The sequence below is a fragment of the Cnephaeus nilssonii genome (assembly GCF_951640355.1).
Source record: "Cnephaeus nilssonii genome assembly, chromosome: 2".
NCBI lineage: Eukaryota > Metazoa > Chordata > Mammalia > Chiroptera > Vespertilionidae > Cnephaeus > Cnephaeus nilssonii.
In genome coordinates this window covers 75,445,761-75,472,175 of record NC_137073.1, presented here as the reverse complement: position 1 = coordinate 75,472,175, position 26,415 = coordinate 75,445,761, and the positions used below count along the sequence as shown (strand labels likewise).

The 26,415-nt window shown below is 39.9% G+C and overlaps 1 protein-coding gene across 1 annotated transcript in view; it reads right to left on the bottom strand.

Annotated features, from left to right (window-relative positions):
- ANKRD31 (ankyrin repeat domain 31) overlaps positions 1–26,415 on the bottom strand; it is a 115,673-nt gene that overhangs the window by 51,816 nt on the left and 37,442 nt on the right. The window contains exons 9-14 of the mRNA XM_079784874.1: positions 20,748–20,857; positions 17,781–17,936; positions 10,386–10,528; positions 7,284–7,428; positions 2,801–2,853; positions 349–1,852 (exon numbers count right to left, since the gene is read on the bottom strand). Coding sequence (XP_079641000.1) covers positions 349–1,852; positions 2,801–2,853; positions 7,284–7,428; positions 10,386–10,528; positions 17,781–17,936; positions 20,748–20,857 — 2,111 coding nt within the window. The remainder of the gene's footprint in view (positions 1–348; positions 1,853–2,800; positions 2,854–7,283; positions 7,429–10,385; positions 10,529–17,780; positions 17,937–20,747; positions 20,858–26,415) is intronic.

Here is a 26,415-nt window from a genome sequence, read left to right as displayed (position 1 = left end):
TCTGATGGGAATACAGTGAAATCACTGGAGCTAACAATTTCCTGCTATAAAAATGTTAAGTTTATTGATACTAAGATAAGTCTATACTAAAAATGAATATAAAAATTGATATAAATACTCTTTATTAACTTCTGTCAATATCAATTTAGCAACCATCTTTGATAATAATGGTTGAACTTTTAAAGTAAACACTATTACTTAACTAATTAACAGCATCCCCCAAATTATAGCCCTCATGTCCTCATTCTTGTCAGTTTGGGCATAGGTTGAGTGAAATTCAGTTGGAAATTTCTATAAAATAAGTAAATCTATAGGAAATGTGTACAAATCTATCAACACTACTAATACCTGGTTTATGAGAAATTTCCTTCTCTTCTCTTTGACTAGCTTGTGAGATGTTGGTCAATTCTTTATTCATATTGTCAATGGAATGAAAATCTATATTATGTATGATTTCACTCTCAGCAAGGTCTTGTCTCCTTTTTTCAACTTCAGTTATTTCTATTACTTGAGAATGAACAACTGTGGATAAAGGCCCATTTGAAAAATTTGGTTTTTGGCCTTTGTCAGTGTAATTCCTTTTAGTGCCTTCTTTCTTATTCACCTTTTCCACAATATGTGTATTTGTTTGATTCATTAAAGAAGTTGGTATGCTGGGGCTACTACAATTCTGAGGCCTTTGGAATTGCTCCACATGATTAGTCAACTGAGAAACTTCATGTGTTGAAATTGTTCTTGTACAAGCCAAAGAAGTATGCTCAGGACTGCCTTGTGAGTGACCAAAAGAAGTTCCATATATATATTGTTCATAATTTGCAACGTGTGGTTCAGAAACGGCTGTATTATCTGAATTAGAAAAATTAACAGCCTCCTGTTGTGGAAGTATGCTTAGGCCACCTGCTTTTAACTTATTTTCCTGTGAAAAATGGTCTTTAGAAGGTAAAGACTGTTCAAAATCCATTACTTCTCTATTTGTTATATTCTCTTTATAATTATAGTGGTTTTTGCAACTTGTAGAATATATCACCTTTTTAGACATTATGGTCTCCTCAGAGGTACAGCAATCAACATGAATATCATTATTAAAATTTCCCCACTTATTAAGGTCCTCTTTTTTTTCATCCGAGTTAGTGTTTTCATGAGATTTATAAGGACTAATGTGCTGTTGTTCTTGGTGAATTTGAGCCTGCTGATCTGTAGTAACAATGGGTAATTCAATTTCTTTATGTACAGAAAGTCCTGAGAAAGTAACAGCTTTAGCTTGGTCACTGGATTCTAATCCCAAGGATTTTATTTCTTGACTTTCTAATAAATCCAGGCTCTGGGTATGTGTCTCTTTGGGAACTGAATGAGTGTCAGTATTTTTACTTAATCCATTTTCCAGGCTTGACAGAGCTGGGCTAAAAGGTTTACATGACTCTTCTGGAAGGTCATCGAGGGTTTGGAGAATTTGCTGCTGATCAGTAACCAATCTACTTCTTCTGGAAGAAGAGACAGCTACGGTCTTTCTTGAGTTTCTTTCTTGGATTGCCTTATGCACCTGAGTCCTTTTATGTTGTTCATTTCTTCTTCCTTTATATTTAGACGCATTTGTGCTGGGATCCTTGACATTATGGAGATTGTTTTTCCTGAGTCCTGTAGAGTATATTTGGTTAACAGTTGATTGCTTATGCTTGAAGTTGCCTAATTTCGTGCTTTTGGAATTTCTTGGGTAATGTTCATTTACCTCTTCTTTCTTTATAAATAAACCCTTTTTGCTTCCTTTATCAACTTTTACATGTTCTGCCTTCTGTCTGTTGGAATTTTCATCACAAACAAACCCAATGCAATTTTTAGAACTGAGTTTTGGTTTCTATAGAAACAAAATATATAGTTAGCTTTAATTTTCAGCTGTAGTTCTATACTTGATTCATTCTGGATTGTTCATAAATTAAACTATTATTCCATTCAATTTTATAATTTGATCTAATCACAGGGCCTGCTGAGATATATACAACCTGATTCTTCAGAAAAAGTAGACTAACAGAAGAAAGGCAAATATAATAGACTCAGTATGTGTACTAATCTTTGTTCTCTGCTGTACATTTCAATTTTTTGACAATATTTTAGCACTACCAATCTTACTAAATATAATTTTAAAAATCTTAATCTACTTAATATTTATAGGCTCTGGAAATAAATCAGATAAAAGTTTCCTTGTAAAGGAAACTTAACAAGAATGCTTTAGAAACACTCTTCTTTCCCAATTGTTATACAGATAGAGCTAGAATTAAAAGAGTTTCTTCCTCTGGTATCTGTGACAGACTGTAAGTAGGGCAGCAGAAGAAGGATTTTGAAAACAAGAAGACATATATATGCTCCCAAATTGGTCTGCATGGAAAGATTATTGTGGGCTGATAAGATTAAAACAGGAACAATGCTTCCTGCTTCCTGTCACTCATCACAACCCAAGCACCAGATGAAGAGTAACTGCCCACCATGTAAAGTTTGAAGGGATGGATTGACGCCTTTGACTCTTGTACTATGTTTAGGCCAGAGGAAATTTGACATGGTTGATAACCCTAATGGCTCCATGAAGAGGAGGTAAAAGGAAATGTCTACCAATATATCAGTGCCCAGATATGCTACATTTACTGCTTCCCAAATTAACAGCCCAGAACCCTCTGATTCTCATATAATTATTCCCAAGTATCTTAAAAGCAAAGGTGAAGTCACTGTTCCTGATGCATGCTTCAGTAACCTTTCTTTCCTCTTTGATGATGCATTCTAAAAAAATGTTTTTTGCTAAACAGAGATATACCTTGGGCTGGTGTGCATCCTCTACATCTAATGGGTCAGTGCTATCCTTTTGAGCTGTAAACAAAAAGAGAAAAGTCAAAGAAAACAGCCTCCAGTGGCCAGACTCAGGACTCCTAAAACATATAAATCCCTTGCTATGAGAAAACCAGGTAAATTAAGCAAAATTATGCCAACATTTTCTATTAAGATTGGCATAATCTTACATAATATTACTGTAATTTCCATATTTATCAGAAACCAAAAGCTATCTTGAGAGAGCTGAGAAAATTTCTGTCAGTAAAGCAAAATAGACCTTAAAAATTAACTAAAGATGGACACTAAACTAGGTATTTTTATATTCTCCACAGACATATCTAGATATTTAACTGTGTAAAAGCTACTTTTATAAAGCAAAAAAAATATTTCATAATTAATTGAATTATCATTTCCTGATATGTTTGCTTAATAAAGTTCAGTCTGTTTCTCTTGTTTTCCAGTAAGATTAGGCTACCAGAAAGAAGTCTTTTGCTCTAAAGAACTTATTAATTGCCTCTAGGTGGCTTTTATCAATGAAGTTATTTCTTTACTATAAAAATAGGGTGCTTTGATCCAGGTCTTAGTCCTTAGTGACATTCAACAATTATCTCTTGGGAAAATTATACACATATTATCTCTTGAATGGAAAGTATTTGTTTTGTTGTGTTGTTTTTTTTCCAAAGGATTGATACTACTTATTCAACAAAAATTTACTGAATGCCTACTATGTATATGGTACTCTAGTATTCATTACTAGACAAAACAAACATCCTTTCCTTCATGGAGCTTAGATTCTAATGGGGGAAGACCAAAAATAAAAAATAAGCAATTGTCCAATGTGTAAGATGGGTGTTAAGTGCCAGGAAAAAAGAATAAATACTTGTACAGTAGGGTAAGAGGGATTGAAATGCGGTAGTTCTAAAAACGTGTTCATAAAATTTTTGATACTCTTCCATTCAAGAAGTGGAGCTTAATTTTGTTCCCTCTGAGTGTGGGCCAGACTTAAAAGACTAACTTCTGGGAGAAACCAAGATGGTGGCATAGGGTAAACACCTAATTGTTGCCTACCACAACAATTTTGAAACTACAACTGGAAAACAGAGCAGACATCGTCCGGAATCACCGGAAAGCTGGCTGAGCGGATGCTCTACAACTAGAATAAAAGAGAAAGGGACGCTGAGCTTCGGGAGCTGTGGAGGTGCAGAGATCTGTGAGCACGGAGAGGGGGCGGGCGGCTGAATACACGACTGGATTCGGCGCGGGAGAGGGTGGGCACCAAGTGCGCGGCTGGCTTTCTCCTTCGGGAGGAAAACAAAGCCTCCCTATTACACTGATTTCCAGCGCTGGTCGGGGAGAGGCCAGCCTGTCTGGAAGCAGGAGAAACTTGAGAGCAGCCTTCTCTCAGAGGGGCGCAGCCATTGTAGCAGGATACGGAAAACAAGGCCCTCTTAGGGCAGGGCTGACGGGAAATCAAAGCTTGTCTGCACCAACCTGAGACCCCGCCCCATCCAAGCCGAGCACAGAAGCCCTCCCAGTGGCTAGCTTTCTCATTCGGGAGAAAAACAAAACCTCCCAACCACACTGATATCCAGCTCCAGTCAGGGAGAAGCCGGCCTGTCTGGCAACAGGCGAAACTCGAGAGCAGTCTTCTCAGAGGTGCGCGCAGCCATCACCGAGGGACATTAGGGCGGGGCTGACGGGAAACCAAAGCTTGTCTGCACCACCCTGAGACTCCGCCCCATCCAAGCTGAGCACAGAAGCCTTCCCAACGGAGACACTGCTGATACTCACAGTCAATTAGCTTGGAGATCAACTCCCCCCAGTGATACCAACAACAAGCAAGGCTTAACTACAACAAGACTGCACATACAGCCCACAAAGGGGTGCACCAAGAGGGTCCACCACAGGTAACTGGGGAGGCTGAGCTACTGGGCTCTGCTAAGACACCTAACACACAAAGCAACTCCATCAACTCAGGGAAGCAGCTAAAATGCGGAGACAAAGAGGCAGGCCACAATGAAAGGAAATGGAGGAAAGCAAAAGACTGGATATAGAGTTCAAAACCACGGTTATAAGGTTTTTTAAGAATTTCCTAGAAAAGGCCGATAAATTAAACGAGAACCTCGAGGACATGAAAAGGGATCAACTAGAAATAAAGCATACACTGACTGAAATAAAAAATATTATACAGAGACCTAAAAGCAGACTAGAGGATCGCAAGAATCAAGTCAAAGATTTGGAATACCAAGAAGCAAAAAACACTCCCCTGAAAAAGCAAAAAGCAAAAAGAATACAAAAAGTTGAAGATAGTGTAAGAAGCCTCTGGGACAACTTCAAGCGTACCAACGTAAGAATTATGGGGGTCCCAGAAGAAGAGAGAGAGCAAGATACTGAAAACCTATTTGAAGAAATAGTGACAGAAAACTTCCCCCACCTGATGAAAGAAATAGACTTACAAGTCCAGGAAGCACACAGAACCTTAAACAAAAGGAATCCAAAGAGGACCACACCAAGACACATCATAATTAAAATTCCAAGAGCAAAAGACAAAGAGATAATATTAAAAGCAGCAAGAGAAAAACAGTTAGTTACCTATAAGGGAGCACCCATATGATTGTCAGCTGATTTCTCAACTATGCAGGCCAGATGGGAATGGCAAGAAATATTCAAAGTGATGAATTGCAAGAACCTACAACCAAGATTACTCTACCCAGCAAAGCTATCATTCAGAATTGAAGGCCAGATAAAGAGCTTCACAAATAAGAAAAAGCTAAATGAATTCATCGCCGCCAAACCAGTATTATATGAAATTCTGAAGGGTATTCTTTAGGAAGAGGAAGAAGAAGAAAAAGGTAAAGACAAAAACTACAAAGTGAAACAACAAAGTGACAAAAAATACATATCTATTAACAAGTGAATCTAAAAATCAAGTGAATAAAAATCTGATGAACAGAATAAACTGGTGAATATAATAGAATCAGGGGCATAGAAAGGAAGTGAACTGACAATTCTCGGGGGAAAGGGGTGTGGGGGGTTTGGGAAGAGACTGGACAAAAATCATAACCCTATGGATGAGGACAGTGCGGGGGAGGGGGGTGGTAAGGGCAGAGGGTGGGGTGGGAACCGGGTGGACGGGAGCTTGGGGGGGGGGGTAGGAACAACTGTAATAATCTGAACAATAAAGATTAGTAAAAAAAAAATAAAAGAAGAAGAAGAAGAATATGCCATATACTGTTGAACCTCAGAGGGAAGGCAGGGGAGGGTGGGTGAGAAGAGAATAGCCAATGAACTTGTATGCATATATGTATAACCAGTGGATACAGACAATGGATGGTGAGGGCCTGGGGGAGAGGGGAGGATGGGAAAGGGCTGGAACAGGTTACTGGGGGGGAAAAGGAGGGCCTATGTAATACTTTCAACAATAAAGATTTTTTTAAAAAGGAAGTATAAGTAATTTAGTAATCTAATAAATTCAGAATATCTTAAGGGGAAAAAAAGAATATGCCATATATATATATAATCTTGTTACTGACAACTGCAGAACCATTTTTTTTGTAGTTCAATTTAAAAGTGTTATGGATGAGCCCTAACCAGTTTGGCTCAGTGGATAGAATGTCGGCCAATGGACTCAAGGGTCCCAGGTTTGATTCCGGTCAAGGGCATGTACCTTGATTGTGGGCACATCCCCAATAGGGGGTGTGCAGGAGGCAGCTGATTGATGTTTCTCTCTCATCGATGTTTCTAACTCTCTATCCCTTTCCCTTCCTCTCTGTAAAAATCAATAAAATATATATTTTTAAAAAGTGTAATGGATGAGAAGGCAAAAGCAGAGCCATAAGAGAAGATTCTTAGGGAATGGAAATAAACAATTTTGGCTATATTCATTGATAAAGATACAGACAAATATAATTTACATCACATCATGCTATTCAGCCAAAGGATTATAGAGTGTCAGAATTTTATAGAAGTTTTCTTAACTGTCTGTAATGTACAATCTTGGGAAAAGTACATTTGATATTATCTTTCTTTGTTCTTTTAGACTCCTTCATTTATGTGCATTTGCAAAAAGTGAGTGTGCTTTATTAAAGGAATGAAGCAAGGCCTTGGGTGGTGTGGCTCAGCTGGTTGGAGGATCATTCTGTGCACCAAAAAGCACATACCCAGGTTGCAGATTCAATCCCAGGTCAGGGAGTATACCAGAAGGCAACCAATCCATGTATCTCTCTCACGTCGATGTTTTTCTCTCTCTCCCTTCCTCTCTCTCTCTCGAATCAATAAAAAACATATCCTTGGATGAGAATATGTTTTATAATATATATATATTTAAAAAGAATGAAGCAAGGACACCATTGGGTGGATTTTCTCAAAATGTATAAGGAAAATAAATTTAATTTCTATAATTTTAAATTCAATTTTTGTAATTCTCTACAGACATGGTGAACAGATATAACAAGGCAGTATAATCTTACCTGAAATAAGCTGTTTTTGATGTTTAGGAACATATCTCTCAAGAAGAAGCCTCATACGTATACCTTGGGCCTCATCCAAAGCACACTTTCCATTGGCACGTCTAAATAATGGATCAGCTCCATTAAAAAGAAGTAACTCTGCCACCTAGAGGAAGATTGTTCAAATGAGGGAACACGGACAAAAGGTATATTATTGTAAATGTGTGCTAGCATACAACTCTAAGCAACATCAAATATTTCTTCCAACAATATATAGTTTGAGTTTACCTATAATATCTTGCCCAATAAAAAATTTAATATAATTGCTACTGAACCATAATTTATTGATATGCATATCACTTTTCATAAAGTCCCATCAAGTAAGAAAAAAGACAAAAGAGAACAACTTTCATCCAAGAGAGACTGGGTGAAATAATTTGTTGACTTACCCCAGATAAATCGAAGGGGAGGGTAAAAAGAAGACAGACTGTGACTTCACTCCACCCTACTAGGTTTTAGCTTTTAATTCTCATGACCCTTCTCTAGATTTGTACTCCTTGTCATTCTCTTTTATCTGACCATCAATCAGGGTATGCCATGATGCCAGGAACACACGAGTCATGGAACACAGGAGTTGGCAAAAGGGAGAGTGGTAAGTAGTGAGCCTGTGTCTTTGGTCCCTTCTACTTCACTGAGGGAACAAGAGAAGGTTACATATCTGCAAAGGCTAGAGGGAGACAGCTAATTCTAGCTTGTGAGGTGGAAATTAACTGAAGATTCATCACCAGGTAGAGCAAAGGAAGAACTGAGAAAGAAAAGTGCTCACATTGCCCAAAAGGAGAAAAGATTCCTCACCAGAAAATGTCAGCCCTGACAAGAGGAGAAGAAAGAAGTGCTTTGGGCCCTAACTGGTTTGGCTCAGTGGATAGAGCGTCAGCCTGCGGACTGAAGGGTCCCAGGTTCGATTCCAGTCAAGGGCATATACCTTGGTTGCGAGTACATCCCCAGGAGGGGGTGTGTAGGAGGCAGCTGATCGATGTTTCTCTCTCATTGATGTTTCTAGCTCTCTATCCCTCTCCCTTCCTCTCTGTAAAAAATCAATAAAATATATTTTTTTTTTAAAAAAAAAAGAAGTGCTTTGCCCTGGCTGGTTTGGCTCAGTGGATAGAGCATCGGCCTGCAGACTGAAGGGTCTCAGGTTCGATTCCCGTCAAGGGCATGTACCTTGGTTGCGGGCACATCCCCAGTGGGAGGTGTGCAGGAGGCAGCTGATCAATGTTTCTAATTCTCTATCCCTCTCCCTTCCTCTCTGTAAAAAATCAATAAAATATTAAAAGAAAAAAAAAAGAAGTGCTTTGGCATTAAGTTTTCACTGCTGGAGGTCAGCTGTGAAGAGGGGGTAAAGGGCAGAGAGAGGGTGCATACCATTACCTGTCTAAACCTGTATTCTTCTGGCCATTAAATTAGGTCCCAGGCAGAATTCTTTCCTCCCAGCCTCTACACAATGTGCAGAAATGATCACTTACTAGCAGGTGATACATTATCCAAAAAAGCAAAACTACCTAAAGCACTATTTCACACTAGGAAGGAATGGGCCTATCTATCTATGACCATATCTACCAGCAGCCTTCCACAGCTCTGTGTTAGGCATTTCTTCTGAAGGTATACAGAACAGATCTTCCTGAGCCCAGTTGTTAGCCCACTTTCCTATCCTAGGAGTTTTGAACCCAGGGGGAACTTCAATCCTCCTATCTAATAAAAGACTAATATGCAAATTGACCATTACTCCAACACACAACATGGCTGCCCCCATGTGGTCAAAGATCCTGCCCCCATGTGGACACAAAATGGCCACCACAAGATGGCCAGCATGGGAGGGCAGTTGGGAGGGACCAGGCCTGCAAGGGAGGGCAGTTGGGAGGGACCAGGCCTGCAAGGGAGGGCAGTTGGGGGCAATCAATCCTGCAGGGGAGGGCAGTTAGGGGTGACCAGGCTGGCAGAGGAGGAAAGTTGGGGGCAAACAGGCTGGCAGGAGAGCAGTTAGACATCAATCAGGCTGGCAGCGGAGTGGTTAGAGGGTGATCAGGCTGGCAGGCAGAAGCGGTTAGGGGCAATCAGGAAGGCAGACAGGCGAGCAGTTGGGAGCCAGCAGTCCTGGATTGTGAGAGGGATGTCCGACTGCCCGTTTAGGCCCGATCTCACCGGGCCTAAACGGGCAGTCGGACATCCCTTGAGGGGTCCGATTGGAGAGGGTGCAGGCTGGGCTGAGGGACAACCCCCCTCCATGCACGAATTTCATGCACCGGGCCTCTAGTACTGAAATAAATAACAAGGTATTTTCAGTAAGTGCCTCAGCCCTGTAATGCAGTGACTGAACAACAACAACAAAAGTAAAGAACGCTCACAGCATATTCAATTTCTGAAATAAACTATGTGTGCTGGAATTCATAATCTTTATTATCCATTATTACAGTTACTATTAATCAACTCATATGGAATTACAGTATTTTGATATTTAACCAAGGTATGCTTATGCTGGTGTGTACTGCCTGATCATTAAACCTGGGAGGTTCTCATGTCTTATGGCAACTCTGAAACTGATACTAGACTCCATAAAACTATATGCCTCCAAATAGGACTGGACATCATTGTGTAACACTTCATAGAAGGAAAGATTCTCTTGAAGCTTATAAAGCACCATACAAAAAGAGTCTAAAAGTACCCGGCTGGCATGGCTTAGTGGTTGAGCTTCAACCTATGAACCAAGAGATCAAAGTTCGATTCCCAAGGGCACACGCCTGGGTTTCAGGCTGGATCCCAGTATGGGGCGTGTAGGAAGCAGCCAATTAATGATTCTCTCTCATTATTGATGTTTCTATCTCTCTTTCCTTCTCCCTTCCTCTCTGAAATCAATAAAAAAAAATTTTTTTTAAGTTACATGTAAAATGTCACCTACCATATTAGGGACAATAAACCCATATACAGTAAAATTTTAGAATAATTTTGAATATTGATTAGCAGAATAACCTAAAATAATTCCTATTTTCCTATTTCTTAGTGCCAGAGCATTTTTAAGACTTGCAGAATGTAGCATTTGCTCCACAAACGAAAGCATCACAGTACCTTATAATGTCCACTCATCACAGCATCATGTAGGGGAGTGATTTGGTACTTTCCTTTGACATTTACATCTGCTCCACCTTTTACTAGTTCACTTGCTGTCTCATAAAATCCCCTTACACTAGCTTCATGAAGTGCTGTCCAACCTATTATATAAAAAGGAAATAATACTTGTTTATATTTGGCATCTTAATGCATCTTAATAATGTTCTGTGCTTAGCCTTAAAATAAAAACTCAAATTCTAAGCTGTTTCTTTAAAAAATATTTTTATTATACGAGACAAGATAATCTCACCATGAAAACAAACGATATTGTTTGGTGAATTCAACAAATCTGAGGGACAAATCAAATTTCTACCCCAACTCTGTTGCAGAAAAATATAAAAAGAAGTAAAGTATTTAAAACTATTCCTGCCTTCTTCAAATAAAAAGGCTGTAAGGAGGGTGGGTGTCATTATTAGCTCAGAAAAAAATGCTGGCTGCAGGCTACTTTTCTGTGAAAAAAGAGGGAAGAAAAGCTTTATTTCTAGCTCAAGGTACTTCCATTAAAGTAACCCAACTGGCAGGACTACATAGAATCAGTTTAAAAGTATATATTTCTTTTCTCCTTATTTGCAAAAAAAAAAAACTATTTAAGGTAGTTCAATTAAGAATCCACAAACTATTCCAAGAAAACCATTCATCCAGACTAATGTTCTTTTTCTCTGTTAGCAGAGACAATGGTATAGGTTATAGAGATTTATTAAATTCCATATGATTGATGTAAAAAAATCTAAAAGTTGCATGTTAAAAGTGTATTTCAGCTCTGGCTGGTTGCTTAGCGGTTGGAGCATCAGCCCACAGATCGAAGGATCTCAAGTTGGATTCCTGGTCAAGGGCACATACCTCATACCTTGGTTGCAGGTTCCCCAGCTCCTATAGGGGTGCATGCGGAAAGCAACCAATTTATGTGTCTCTCATGATGTTTCTCTCTTTCTCTCCTCTCTCTCTCTCTCTCTCTCTCTCCCCCCCCCCCTCTTCTACTCTCTAGAAATCAATGGAAAATATATCCTCAGGTCAGGATTTTAAAAAATAATAATAATAAAATAAAATATAATTTTTTTCAAAGTGTATTTCACTCTTTTCAGAACCTTCTCCATAAACAAGGGTTTCTTAGATTTGGCACTAACATTTTTGGGCTGGATAATTCTTTATCGTTTTGAGCATTCTACCAAAGGCCAGTAGCACCCAACCCCTTCCCAGCTGTAATAACTAAAAATGTTTCCAGAAACTGCCAAATGTCCCGAGAGGCAAAATCACCCCAGTTATAGAAGGAATTTCTCTTAAATAGAAAGCCTAGAGTAAAAAATAAAGGACACCAAAAATGGAAAATATATAGTTAATAGAGGTTTTTTTCCTATAAATTTCCTCAAAATGCACATGGCTATTTAAAGCAATTAATAAGTAATATCGGTCGATAATTATAACATTACTAGAGTCCCGGTGCACAAAATTTGTGCACTGGGAGGGGGGGTCTCTCAGCTCGGCCGGTGCCCTCTTGCAGTCCGGGAGCCCTTGGAGGGTGTCCGACTGACGGCTTAGGCCCACAGTCGGACATCCTTAGCATATTAGGCTTTTTTTATATAGGATAGACTTGCTTAATTAGACCTGCTTTCTGATTTAGCTAAACTTTTTCCAGCCCAGTGAAGCACTCCAACTTCTCTTTCAGGTAATTGTCAGCAACACAGCAGTAAATATCAACACAAAAGCAGATTATTATTGTAGATCACGCAGGGAGAACAAAGGGTAAAATATTTAACTGCAGCAGTGTTTGACTATATTCAGCACAGTAAGAAAACCTGAAGTCATTTTCAACGTGCACCATTTCTTCTTTTCAGTTGGGTCAGGTTTCTAAGCTTTCTAAATCTTCATTTTCTGGATAATGAAAAGAAAACAGGGTTCCACCGAGTCTCCTATCTACCTACTCCAGGACTTCTGTGAGGATCAAATGAGATAAGGCATGGGAAAACACTTCACAGACATTTGGTTAAAGTGTAAAATATTTCCACCTGGCTATAAAGTAAGTTGTGTTCCTGAGCTGAAGAAACTGCAAGGAGGCTAGTCGCTAGGGAGAGGAAGCCAGGGATTGCTTCCTGACATAATTAGCCCATAGCCACTGTTTCCGAGCTGGGCTGGGTTGCGGGCTGCATTTTGTGCCATGGGGTCTTGGTAGCATCAGCTGTGATTTCATGGGCTGTCGCTCTGGGGTGGAGGCGGGGCCTGTGTCCCACTTTGGGGAAGCCGAGTGTTGCTTTGTGGGTGCCAGGTCCGCCGTTTCTTTATAAATGGCCACTGCGTATCATGGTAGCTCTTGCATTGAGCGTCTGCCCCCTGGTGATCAGTGCATGTCATAGCAAAGAGTTGGACAGTCAGACAGTCAGATACTTAGCATATTAGCCTTTTATATATAAAGATGTGACAGTTATCACACAAAGGATAAGGGAAGTATGTTCAATGTTCATATGTTTTATATGAAGTATTACAGTATTAACTCTAAGAAGACTGTGGAATATTAAAGATGCATATTGTAATCCCTATACTATCCACTACAAAATAATGCAGAAAAGGTAACAAAAAAACAAATGAAGCTCATAAGGGACAAATAGCAAAATGGTAATCCTAAATCTGACTACTAATATTAAGTGAAAATTTACTAATCATCCCAATTAAAAGGCAAAGATTATCAAAATATGTAAAATAGCAAAATTGTATGCTGTCAACACAAAATACATTTTATTTTTTTAATATATTTTTATTGATTTCATCAAGGAAGGGAGAGGGAGATAGAGATAGAAACATCAATGATGAGAATCACTGATTAGCTGCCTCCTGCACACCTGCTACTGCGGATCGAGCCTGCACAATTCAGGCATGTGCCCTTGAGAATCGAGCCTGGGACCCTTCAGTCCACAGGCTGACGCTCTATCCACTGAGCCAAACCAGCTAGGGCCTGTGTCTTTTTTCTTTTTTTTTAATAATATATTTTATTGATTTTTCACAGAGAGGAAGGGAGAGGAATAGAGAGTCAGAAACATCGATGAGAGAGAAACATCAATCAGCTGCCTCCTGCACTCCTCCTACTGGGGATTGTGCCCGCAACCAAGGTACATGCCCTTGACCGGAATCAAACGTGGGACTCTTGAGTCTACAGGCCGACGTTCTATCCACTGAGCCAAACCAGTTAGGGCCTGTCTGTGTCTTTATATTTAAAATATATTATGCGTAGCCCTAGCTGGTTTGGCTCAGTGGATAGAGCACTGGCCTGTGGACTGAAGGGTCCTGGGTTCAATTCCAGTCAAGGGCACATACCTTGATTGCAAGCTTGATCCTGGCCTTGGTCAGAGCTCGTGTGGGAGGCAACCAATGGATGTGTCTCTCACATCTATGTTTCTCTATCTGTCTCCCCTCCACTCTCTCTAAAAATCAATAGAAAAATTGTTCTCGGGTGAGGATTAACAAGAAAAAGAAAAATAAAGACACAGACAGGCCGAAAATAAAAAGATAAAAAATGGCATTGCAAATAGACAAGAAACATAGAAGGCTACAATGTCTATATTAACATACAAAGTAGACTTCAAGACAAAGTGTATTATTACCAGAGATAAAGGGATATATTTCATAAAGATTAAAAAGCAGATTTAGCCCTAGCTGGTTTGGCTCAGTGGATAAGAGCGACAGCCTGCGAACTAAAGGGTCCTGTGTTCAATTCTGGTCAAGGGCATTTGCCCTGGTTGCAGGCTCAATCTCCAGTGGGGGATGTGCAGGAGGCAGCCAATCAATTATTCTCTCTCATCATTGATCTTTCTATCTCTCTCTACCTCTCCCTTCCTCTCTGAAATCAACAAAAAATATATTTTAAAAAAGCCGATTTATCATAAGATATGACCATTATAACTATATATGCACCTAATAACAGAGCTACAAAATATAAGAAGCAAAATTTGACAGAATTAAAGGGAGAAACAGACAGTTCCACAATCATAGCTGTGAAGACTTCAATACCCTTCTCAGGAAATAATAGATCAACTAGACCAAAAAAAATCAATAAAGAGAAAGATGTTCTGAACATTACCAACCACCTTCATCTAATTGACATTGATAGGTCATTACATACAACTGAAGAACAAACATTCAAGTGCACAAGGGTTCTTCACCAAGACCATATACTAGACAATAAACCAATTCTCAATAACTGTAAAAGGATAAAATTCATAGGAAGTATATCCTTTGATCACAATGGAATTAAATTAGAAATCAATAATGAAGGAGATCTGAAAAATCCTCAAATATTTAAAAATTACACAACTTCTAATATAATCCTGGATTCAAACAAGTAAACATACAAGAAATAAAAAGTATTTCAAACTGAATGATAATGAAAATGCATTAAAATCTGTTAGATGCAGTAAAAGCAGTATTTAGAGGGAAACTTAAAGCTTTAAATCCTTATCCTATCAATAAAGGGGCAATATGCAAATTAACCATCACTCCATCACAAAGATGGCGGCGCCCATAGCCACAAGATGGCAGTGCCCAGTCCTCTCAGCCCCACCAGAGTCCCCCAGTCCCAGGAGGGCAGCTGCTGAGAGCGGGCAGTGTGAGCAGCCTGGCAGAATGCTTGCATCGTCGCCCTGGCGACGATGCAAGCATTCTGTGCCCAGCCATGGATGGAACTCTGGGCTGTGCAGAGCCTCTGGGCAGTGGTTGCAGAGTGGCCAGGCCCTGCAGAGAGCTACTGCGCACAAATTCATGCGCAGGGCTACTAGTAGTACAGAGGAAGGTACAAAAATTCGTGACCTAATTTTCAACCTTAAGAAACTAGAGGGGAGAAAAAACTAGAGAAAGAACAAAGAAAATAAAAAATAAGTAGAAATCAGAAGAAAAGTAGAAATAAAATACAAAACAGGTAATAGAGAAAAATTTAAAAACCAGCAGTTAGTTCTTTGAAAAAAAAAATTAACAAAATTGATTATCTTCTAGCTTAGGAAGGATGGAAGAAAAAGAGTAAAAGGAAGGAAGGAAAGAAGAAGGGAGGGAAGAAGGAAAGAAATGAAAGATAAAAGGAAAGTATAAGGAATGAAAGATAAAATATTCCTAAAGATCTTCACATATTACAAGTATTACAGGGGAATATTATAAATAACTTTATGCCAATAAATTCTGTAACTTAGATGAAAACTGAAACAAAAAATCTGAATAGCCCACACTTAATAAATAATTTTAATTTATTATTAGAATCTTCCCACAAAGGAAACTACAGACCCAGATAGTTTTACTCTTAAGTTCTGTCAAACATTTAAGGAAGAAAAAAAACCTCAATCTTATGCAATCTCTTTCAGAAAATAGAAGGGAGAACACTACTTAACTGATTTTATGATACCAAAACTAAAGACATTACAAGAAATTAAAGTACAGCCCATGTGGTTCAGTGGATTGAGCATCATCCCATGCACCAAAAGGTCACTGATTTGATTCCAGGTCAGGATACCGGGTTACAGGCTTGATCCCCAGTGGGGGGTGTGCAGGAGGCAGCCGATCAATGTGATGTTGCTCTCTCATCAGTGTTTCTATCTCTCCCTTTCCCTTCTTCTCTCTCTAAAAATTAATAAAAGCATATTTTAAAAAAAGAAAATTATAGACCAACTAGAGACCCGGTGCACAAAATTCATGCACGGGGGTGGGGGCATCCCTCAGCCCGGCCTGCACCCTCTCCAATCCAGGACCCCTCGGGGTGATGTCCAACTGCCAGTTTCGCAATCCGGGACTGCTGGCTCCTAACCGCTTGCCTGCCTGGCTGCCTGGTTGCCCCTAACTGCTCCCCTGCTGGCCTGATTGCCCCTAACCACCTCTGCCTGCCTGCCTGATCGCCCCTAACTGATCCCCTGCCAGCCTGATCACCCCTAAAATCTCCCCTACCGGCCTGATTGCCCCTAACATCCTCTGCCTCGCCCCCCACACCCAGGACCCAGGCTTCCCTCCCTCTGGCCAGCTGCGGGGACCTGGGACCTGAGCTGACTTCGCCTGGGCCGGCTGCAAGAGCCTGGGACCAGGGGCAGCTTCGCCTAAGCCGGCCACAGCCACAGTCGCTCAGGACAGCAGGCGGCTTCGCCCAGGCTGGCTGCAGCTGTAGGTGCCCGGGACCAGCTTTGCCCGGGCCCGACTTTGTCAGGAAGAATGTCTAGAAGGTCATCTGGAAGACATCTGGTCTAATTAGCATATTACTTTTTTATTAGTATGGATAATCAACATCGATACAAAAATATCCTTAACACAGTATTAGCAAATCGAAGCCAGCAATATATAAAAAGAGTACTATAGCATGACCAAACATCTATTCCTCATAAAACTCTCAGCAAATTGGGAATAGATTCCTCAATATGATAAGGATCAGCTACAAAAACCTACAGCTAACATCATGCTTATTATTAAATATTAAAGAGGCAAAACTAACCTATGGTGAAAAATATCAGAACAGTAGTAGCTTCCAGAGACTGGGGATGGGTAATAACTGAGAAAAGGCATGAGGGAACTTTCTAAGATGATGGTAATATTCTCTTAGAGGTTTGGGTTACACAGGAGAATGTATATGTCAAAATTCATCAAATGGTATATTTAAGATTTGGCATTTCACTGTATAAAACTTTATCTCAAAGAAAAAAAATTGAACTGTAATTAATGACATTTATGCTGAGGTCTTTAGTGGTAAAATATACTGTCTATAACTTTCTTTGAAATATATCATCATAAAGATGGATTGATTGATGAACAGAGAGATTGATAGATGGGTAAGTGTGAAATAATAAGAAATAAATATTGGTCTCTATCTTCTGGTTTCTGACACAGAGCTCCAAAAACCATTGTATACAGGGGTGCTAGAATATTTTGTTCTAATATTTAGTTTTTGACCCATTTCCTTGGCCATTGCTACTTCTGTACATCTACTTCTGTACATCTTTCATTTTATCATCAGCCTCCCCCGAGCTCAGTGTGCCATTAGCTTCTTTCAACCTTTGACCTCATTTTCCACTCAAAAATGAGGTGTATAGTAACAATGCCCAGGCAAAGGCAGCAAGCCAGCCTCAGGAATCCACCCTTTTGTGTAATGCCACTGCACACAGCCTACCCAGAGGGCCCCAGGCACGCATAATCACTGAAGATGAAATATAATGCTCTTCTCTTGCTCCCTCCACTTCCCACTTCCCTAGGAGATGATGTTGAAGAGCTACCTGTGCAGGAAAATTACCTGGAAGCTTTCTGTTTGAGACTTGCCTTAGGCTCGCTTTACCATATGTTCATAGGAATAACTAATCTAAAACTACAAACCACTTTCAAATAACTGTGGGTGGTAACCCAACTTACCAGCATAACTTGGTTGATTAACATTTCCTCCTTTTTCAATACAATAATGAACAAGATGAAAATCATTGAGAAGAGCAGCTTTATATAGCAAGTTCTCTCCAAAAATGTTTCTCCGGTTAATGAGAGAAAGAGGTATTTTATTCATCTTCATTTTTTCTAAAAATAAGGAAGGAACAAATGAAAACAAAAAATAACAATCCTTATTTGAAAATCAGGAGGAATACAGATGACACAGTGAATCTAGTCAACGGAACAGATGTATACTATATTATGAAAGAGTATTTCATCCATTAACCCAACTATAATATCTACATGAAATAAGGTGAAAGAGACAAATGTTAATTTGAAGTTATAAATCATCTGAGCAGTTTATGTTGACTGAAACCCATGAAAGGTGCATATATGAGAAGATTAACAGATTTTCTTTTTTTTTAACCTTTATTGTTGAGAATAGGTTTTTAATTAATTTATTTATTATTGATTTCAGAGAGGAAGGGAGAGAGATAGAAACATCATCGATGAGAGAGAATCATGGACTAGCCGCCTCCTGCACGCCCCCTAGTGGGGATCGAGCCCACAACCCAGGCATGTGCCCCTGACCAGAATGGAACCCAGGACCCTTTGGTCTGCAGGCGGATGCTCTATCCACTGAGCCAAACCTGCCAGGGCGGTTTTTAATTTCTTGCTCCCTCTCTTCTCCTGGCACCACCATGATGTGCATGTTGGTACACTTGAAGTTGTATCTGAGGCTCCTTACACTATCTTCATATTTTTGGATTCTTTTTTCTTTTTGCTGTTCTGATTGGGCATTTTTGGCTTCCTCATATTCCAAATCGCTGATTTGATTCTAGGCATCAACTACTCTACTACTGATTCTTCATTTCAGTTAGTATATCCTTCATTTCTGACTGATTCTTTTCTATGATTCCTATGTCCTTTGTCATGGTGATTTAAGTTTCACTAAGTTACTTGAATTTCTTCCTAAGTTCCTTGAGCATCCTTATAACCATTGTTTTAAACTCCATATCTGGTAGTTTTCTTACTTCTATTTTAGTTCTTTTTCTAGAGATTTCTCCCATTCTTTCATTGCAACATGTTTCTTTGTCTACACATTTTGCTGCTTCTCTGTGTTTATTTCTATGTATTAGGTAGAGCTGCTATGTCTCTCGGTCTTAATAGAGTGGCCTTGTGTTAGGTGTCCTGAGAGCCCAATGGCTCATCTCCCCAGTCACCTGAGCTAGGCACTCTAGGTGCACCCTTGTGTGAGCTGTGTGCACTGTGCTGTTGTAGTTGAACCTTGATTGCTGTTGGCATCACTGGGAGGAATTGACCCCTAGACCAATGGGCTGTGAGGACCAGCTATGACTACAGAAGAGCTGCTGTGCAGGAGTTGACCCTATAGAACAGGACTTGCTTCAGTGGGGCTTTGGTGCTCACTGAGTCTGTCCCTTGAGTGTGTCACTAATGGAGGTGGTAGCATTGTAATCTGCTATGGTTTGAAGCTATCCAATGGGTGCACTGGCTCTGGGGCCTCCCGGGAGGTGCCAGTGCCTTCATGGAGCCACAGAGCATAAGCTACAGAGTGATCTGCAGCCTTGAGAAGAGCAGCCTTATACAGTAAGTTCTCTCCAAAAATGGCTGATACTTGTTTTGGGTTTGGAGGTACTCAGGAGAGGCCAAGATACAAACCAAGGCAGGCTGCTGCTAGTGCCAGGCCTGGTACCACTTAGCAAGATGCATGGGGTGGCCGAAACCGGTTTGGCTAAGTGGATAGAGCGTCGGCCTATGTATACTATATTATGAAAGAGTATTTCATCCATTAACCCAACTATAATATCTACATGAAATAAGGTGAAAGAGACAAATGTTAATTTGAAGTTATAAATCATCTGAGCAGTTTATGTTGACTGAAACCCATGAAAGGCGGACTCAAGGGTCCCAGGTTCGATTCCGGTCAAGGGCATGTACCTTGGTTGCGGGCACATCCCCAGTAGGGGGTGTGCAAGAGACAGCTGATCGATGTTTCTAACTCTGTCCCTCTCTCTTCCTCTCTGTAAAAAATCAATAAAATATATATTTTTTTTAAAAGATGCATGTGGTGCACTGAGGCAGTTGCTGCTTGTTTGAGAGATTTTAGGAAAGTCTGAAGAATGAGGCAAGAGAGGAGAGTTGTATGGAAAAGCCACTGAAAATGGCTTGAATGAGCCCCCAAGTTGGGTAGGGCAGGGTCTCAGGGAATCACCAGGATGGGATGTAAAGTGTGAACCCCGTTGATGGAAACTCAGATATGTCACCGCCTGTCGGCTGTATTGGGGGGATGGCTCAGCAAAGGAACAGTGGCCTCTGCCAGCACTTTTGTCTTGGAGAAAGCTTCTCTCCCAGCTCTTGCACTGATGCCAGACAATTTAGTTACTCCCTGTATGTCCCTGTTTCCTTTCAAGCTGCTGCCCCAATGAAGTAGCTCAGAGGGAGTGAGTCCAAATAAGTTAATGAGTGGGCCCTTTAAGAGGATCTGCCCAGGACTCCAGCAGCCTCCATGTCATTCAGGCATAATCCCTGCTGGTTTTTACAGCCTGAAGTATGGGGACTTCTCTTCCCAGCTCTGGAACTCTGGGCTAGGGTCTGTTATGGTGCTGGGACAGCTCACTCTTCAGAGATGACCTCTATAGCCAATATATCCCTTCGATGTAATTAATATAAGTCAGATACCTAAGTTTTAAAAGGGTTCTATAACTATTCTCTCCAATAAGTATAGAAAAAATACCAGCCTATGAGCCAAAAGTTCAGGATTAAGTCCTAATTATGCTACTGATGAGCTATACAATGTTGGGAAAAATCCTTAACCTACCTCCTTGAATTGCCTCATCAGTAAAATGAAAATGTTGAGATAGAGAAACTTTAAATCTTTTTTAGTACCAGAATTCTGTTTCTGTAAGTTACTACTTAATGTAATAAAATATTCCTCACCTTTCTGTCTCATAATTTTTCCATTTTTCCACGTTTGTTCTTTACTCTTGAGTCTGGATGAATTCATATTCTTCCTTTTACCTTCAATCATTAAAGCAGGACCCTGCATTCTTGAAAAATAAATGTGTTTTTAAAATTATTCTCATGTTCTCTATAACCATTCACAGAGAGCCATATCAAAAATTCTGACTAAATTTTTTAAAACTCAAAGGTATTTTACTGATCTGTTGTCAAGCAGCACAGCAATTGTAAATAAGGAGATGGCTCCTGAGGAAACTGTGGATAAATCTGTGACAGGTATGCTAGTCATTATCGTTTCTAGCCTATTCTTTTTGGCACCTGTGTGCTTCTCTCCTTCAGAGGAAGTCACCTGCAAGTGTATTCTGAGTCTCTTGCCCCTCACTCTCCAAGTTGACATGCGACTATCCACTCTATTCACCTTCTAGGGAAAAAGAGGTAGGCTCTTTGCAAGAAAAAAGAACTTGCCATATAGTATGGCACTGACCAAAAACTGCAAAATATTGGCATAAAAACAGACACACAGATCAGAGGAACAAAATAGAAAGCCTGGAAATAAACCTATACATGCATCAATTAATTTATGACAAAGGAGCCAAGAATGTACAATGGAGAAAAGATAGTCTCTTCAATAAATGGTATTGGGAAAACTGGACCGTCACATGCAAAAGAATAAAACTGGATCATGATCCTACACCATAGACAAAAATTAGCTCAAAATGGATTGAAGATTTGAGAGTATGACCTAAAACCATAAAACTCATAGGAAAAAACGTAGGGGTAAGCACTTTCACACTGGTCTTGGCAATTATTTTTTGAAATTAACACCAAAAGCTAAGGTAACAAAAGCAAAAACAAGCAAGTGGAACTACATAAACCTTCTTCAGAGCAAAGGAAACCATCAACAAAATGAAAAGGCAACCTACTGAATGGAAGAAAATATCTGCAAATCATATATCTGATAAGGGGGGGGGGGGCGTTAAAATCCAAAATATATAAACATACAACTCAATAGCCAATAAAATAAGATTTTAAAATGGGAGAGGGCCTAGCCAGTGTGGCTCAGTGGTTGAGCATTGACCCAGGAACCAAGAGGTCACCAGTTCAATTCCTGGTCAGGGCACATGCCCAGGTTGCGGGCTCAATCCCCAATAGGGGACATGTAGGAGGCAGCCGATCAATGATGTTTCTCATTGATGTTTCAATCTCTCTATCCCCCTCTCTTCCTCTCTCTCTAAAAATCAATTTAAAAAACATATTTTTTAAATGGGAGAGGAACTAAAAGGACATTTTTCACACAAAAAAAGACATCCAAATGGCCAATGGATATACATGAGTTATATGAAAAGGTACTCAATATTACTAACCATCAAGGAAATGCAAATCAAAACCACAATGACATAGCACCTTATACCTGGTGGAGTAGCTATTATCAAAAGACAAGAAATAGCAAGTGTTGGTGAGCAGATAGAAAAGGGAATGGTTGTGCACTGTTGTTGGAAATATAAATTGGTGCAGCCACTATGGAAAACAGAATGGAGTTTTGTAAAAAAATAAATAAAAAATAAAACTACCACATGATCCAGCAATTCTGCTTCCAGGTATTTATCCAAAGAAAACAAAATCATGATCTTGAAAAGGTATCTGCACCTTCACATTCATTACAACATTATTTACAATAGCCAAGACATGAAAAACAATCTATATTGTTGAATGAATGGATAAAGAAAATGTGGTATACATGTAGAATAGAATATCATTCAGCCATAGAAAGGAAAAAAAACAACCTGCCCTTTTTTTAAAAATTGATTTCAGAGAAGAAGGGAGAGAAGGGGGGGGGGAGAGAGGGAGAGAGAGAGAGAGAGAGAGAGAGAGGGAGGGAGGGAGGGAGGGAGGGAGGGAGGGAGGGAGGGAGGGAGGGAGGGAAAGAGAAACATCAATGATGAGAGAGAATCATTGATCAGTTGTCTCCCACAAACCAGGCATGTGCCCTTGACTGGAATCAAACCCGGGACTCTTCAGTCCGCAGACCAATGCTTTATCCACTGAGCCAAATCAGCTAGGGCAAAACCTGTCATTTTTTACAACATGGATGGACCTTGTGGGTATTATGTTAAGTGAAATAAGGCAGACAGAGAAAGACAAAGACCATATGATCTCCTTATATATGAAATCTAAAAAAAACCCAAACTCATAGATACAGAGAACAGATTGATGTTGCAGGGTGAGTGGGTAAAATGGGTGAAGGTGGTCACAAGGTATATACTTCTAGTTATAAGACAAATAGATCCTTGTATATGGTGACAAATAGTAGTATAGTTTCATTTTTTTTGTATGTGGTTTCCAGTTTTCTCAGCACTGTTTATTGAAGAAGCTTCATTTTCTCCAGTGTATGTTTTTGGCTTCTTTGTAAAAATTATTTGTTCACATTTATTTCTGGGCTCCCAATTCTGTTCCATTGGTCTCTGTGTGTGTTTTTCTGCCAATACCATGCTGTTTTGATTAGTGTCTCAAAGTAATTGTAATATAATTTGAAGTCAGGGAGTGTGATACCTCCACTTTATCTTTTTTTTTTCCAGAATTGCTTTGGCTATTTTGAGTCTTTTGTGGTTCCATACAAATATGGTGATTTTTTTTTGGTTCTATTTCTTTAAAAAATACCATTGGGATTTTGATGGGGATTGTATTTAATCTGTATATTGCTTTGGGTAATATGGCCATTTTAACTATGTTGATTCTTCTAATTCATGCATACAGAATATCTGTCCATTTCTTTGTATCTTCTTTAATTTCATTTAATAATGTCTTATAAGTTTCAGTGTATAGGTCCTTCCACCTTTTGTTAAGTTTATTCCTAGCTATTTTATTTTTGTTGCAACTGGAACTGTTTTTCCATTTCTTTTTCTGAAATTTCATTGTTAGTATATAGGAATATAATAGATTTTTGTATATCAATTTTGAAACCTGCAACTTTATTGTATTTGTTTATTGTTTGTCACTATATACAAAAATTAACTCAAAATGGGCCAAAGACATAAATATAAGATCTGAAACAATAAATTACATAGAAAAAAAAGCATACTACTAAATGTAGGACCTTGGTCTTAGAGAGGATTTTGTAAATTTGACCATAAAGACAATGGAAGTAAAGCAAAAATAAATGAATGGGACTATGTAACACTAAAAAGCTTCTGCACAGCAAAAGAAACTGCTAACAAAATAAAAAGGCAACCAACCAAATGGGAAAAGAAATTTGCAAACAAAACCTCCAGTAGCATTTAATATTCAAAATATATAAAGAATTCATACAACTCAACTACAAAAAACAAACAATCCAATTAAATGGGCAGAGTACCTGAACAGATACTTCTTCCAAGAAGACATACAAATGGCCAAAAAATACAAGAAAAGATGTTCAGCTATACTAGCAATTTGGGAAATGCAAATCCAAAGCAAAATGAGATGCCACTTCACACCTGTTAGAATGACTATTATCAACAAAACAAGTAATAGCACGTGTTGGAGAAGGTGTGGCAATAAAGGAACCCTCATTCACTGCTGGTAAGAATGTAAACTAGTATAGCCACTATGTAAAATAGTATAGAGGTTCCTCAAAAATTTAACAATAGAGTTACCACATGACCCAACAACCCTTTTTCTAGATATCTAACTGAAAAATTTGAAAGCATTTATTCACAAATATATGCACCCCTATTTCACTCTAACATTATTTACGGTGGCCAAGACATAGAAACAAGCAAAGTATCTTTCGATAAATGACTGGGTAAAGATGTGACATATATATACAATAGAATACTACTCAGACATAAGAAAAGATGAAATACTGCCATTTGTGACAACATGGATGAATCTTGAGAATATCATGCTAAGCAAAATAAGTCAGACAGAAAAGTTAAGAACCATATGATTTCACTCATATGTGGGATATAAAAGTGAAATCAACAAATGAACAAACAAGAAAAACCAACATACAAAAACTCATAGGCACAGACAATAGTATAGTGGGAAAAGGAGCGGGGTAGTAAAAGATAAAGGGGGTCAAATATATGGTGACAGAAGGAGATCTGACTTTGGGTGGTAAACATACAATGCAATACACAGATAATGTATTATAGAATTGTACGCTTGAAATCTATATAATTTTATTTACTAATGTTTACCCCAATAAATTTAATTAAAAGTTAAGATATACACATAAATAAGTCCAGTCCTGCCGGCGTGGCTCAGTGGTTGAGCATCAATCTAGGAACCCAGAGGTCACGGTTCAATTCCTGATCAGGGCACATGCCCAGATTGTGGGATTGATCCCCAGTAGGGGGTATGCAGGAGGCAGCCTACTGATAATGTTTCTCTCTCGTCAATGTTTCTGTCTCTCCCTCTCCATTCCTTTCTCTCTCTTAAAGAAAAATATTTTAAAAATACATATATATATTTATATGTATGTAAGATATATATATATATATAAATATATGTATATATATATATATGTATAAGTCCTAGGGATATAATATACAGGACAGTGACTATCCTATATAATAAAAGGCTAATATGCAAATAGACCAAACGGTGGAACAACTGGAACAACCAAATAACCAGTCGCTATGACGTGCACTGACCACCAGGGGATATGCGCAGAACATGGCGGGTGTTGGCCGTGGCAGGATGGTGGAGCAGGTGAGCAGGGGACCCAGACCAAAGCTGGGCGCTGGTTGCTCTCATCAGGGCGAGCCTCTGGTGGTTACTGAAAATTCTTTGCTCTCACACGCCGTGGTCCCGCCCAGCTCTCGCACCTGCTGCCAGCGCCGACCCCACTCGCACCCGCTGCTGGCACCAGAGCCACCACTGCAGCCACTGCCAGCACCAACCCCACTCACGTCTTCAGCCGGTGCCGGAGCCTCCACTTGTACCCGCTGCTGGCACCAGAGCCGCCACTGCACCCACTGCCAGCACCAGCCCTGCTCACATCTTCAGCCGGTGCCAGAGCCTCGACTCGCACCCGCTGCTGGCACCCAGCGCCAGTCCCGATCTCTCGGCACCATCAGCGGGTGCAAGCAGCGGCTGCCGGCCCTGATCTCCCCTGATGGCTTCTCCTCCTCCCCTCTGCTCCTGAGGGGCGATAGGGGCAGCAGCAGCCGTTCACACCCACTGACAGCACTGGCCCCACTCGCACCCGCTGCTGGCACTGGCCCCAATTGCTCCGTGCTGTCAGCAGGTGCGAGCGGGGCCAGCGCTGTCAGTGCATGGGAGTGGTGGCAACAGGAGTGGGGCTGCTGGCAGAGAGGAGATCGGGGGCTGCGGTGGAGGGGCCAGGCAGGGGCGCGGAGGATGGGCTGATACCCGCCCCTGTGCCTACTGCAGCCTCGCGGCCTACAGTTCCTTTCAAGGTGCACAAATTTGTGCACTGGGATCCTAGTAGTTAATAATACTGTAATGGATATTTGAAAGTTGCTAAGAGAGTAAATCTTAAAAGTTCTCATCTCAAGTCAAAAAACTGTAACTATGTGTGGTGATGGGTTATCTAAAACTTACTAAAAAAAAAATCAAAGAAAATTAATGTTAGACTGAAATACAAGTCTCCATTACTTTGTCTTACAAATAAAAAAGTAAAAGAGTTTTCTAGCTTTAAAAA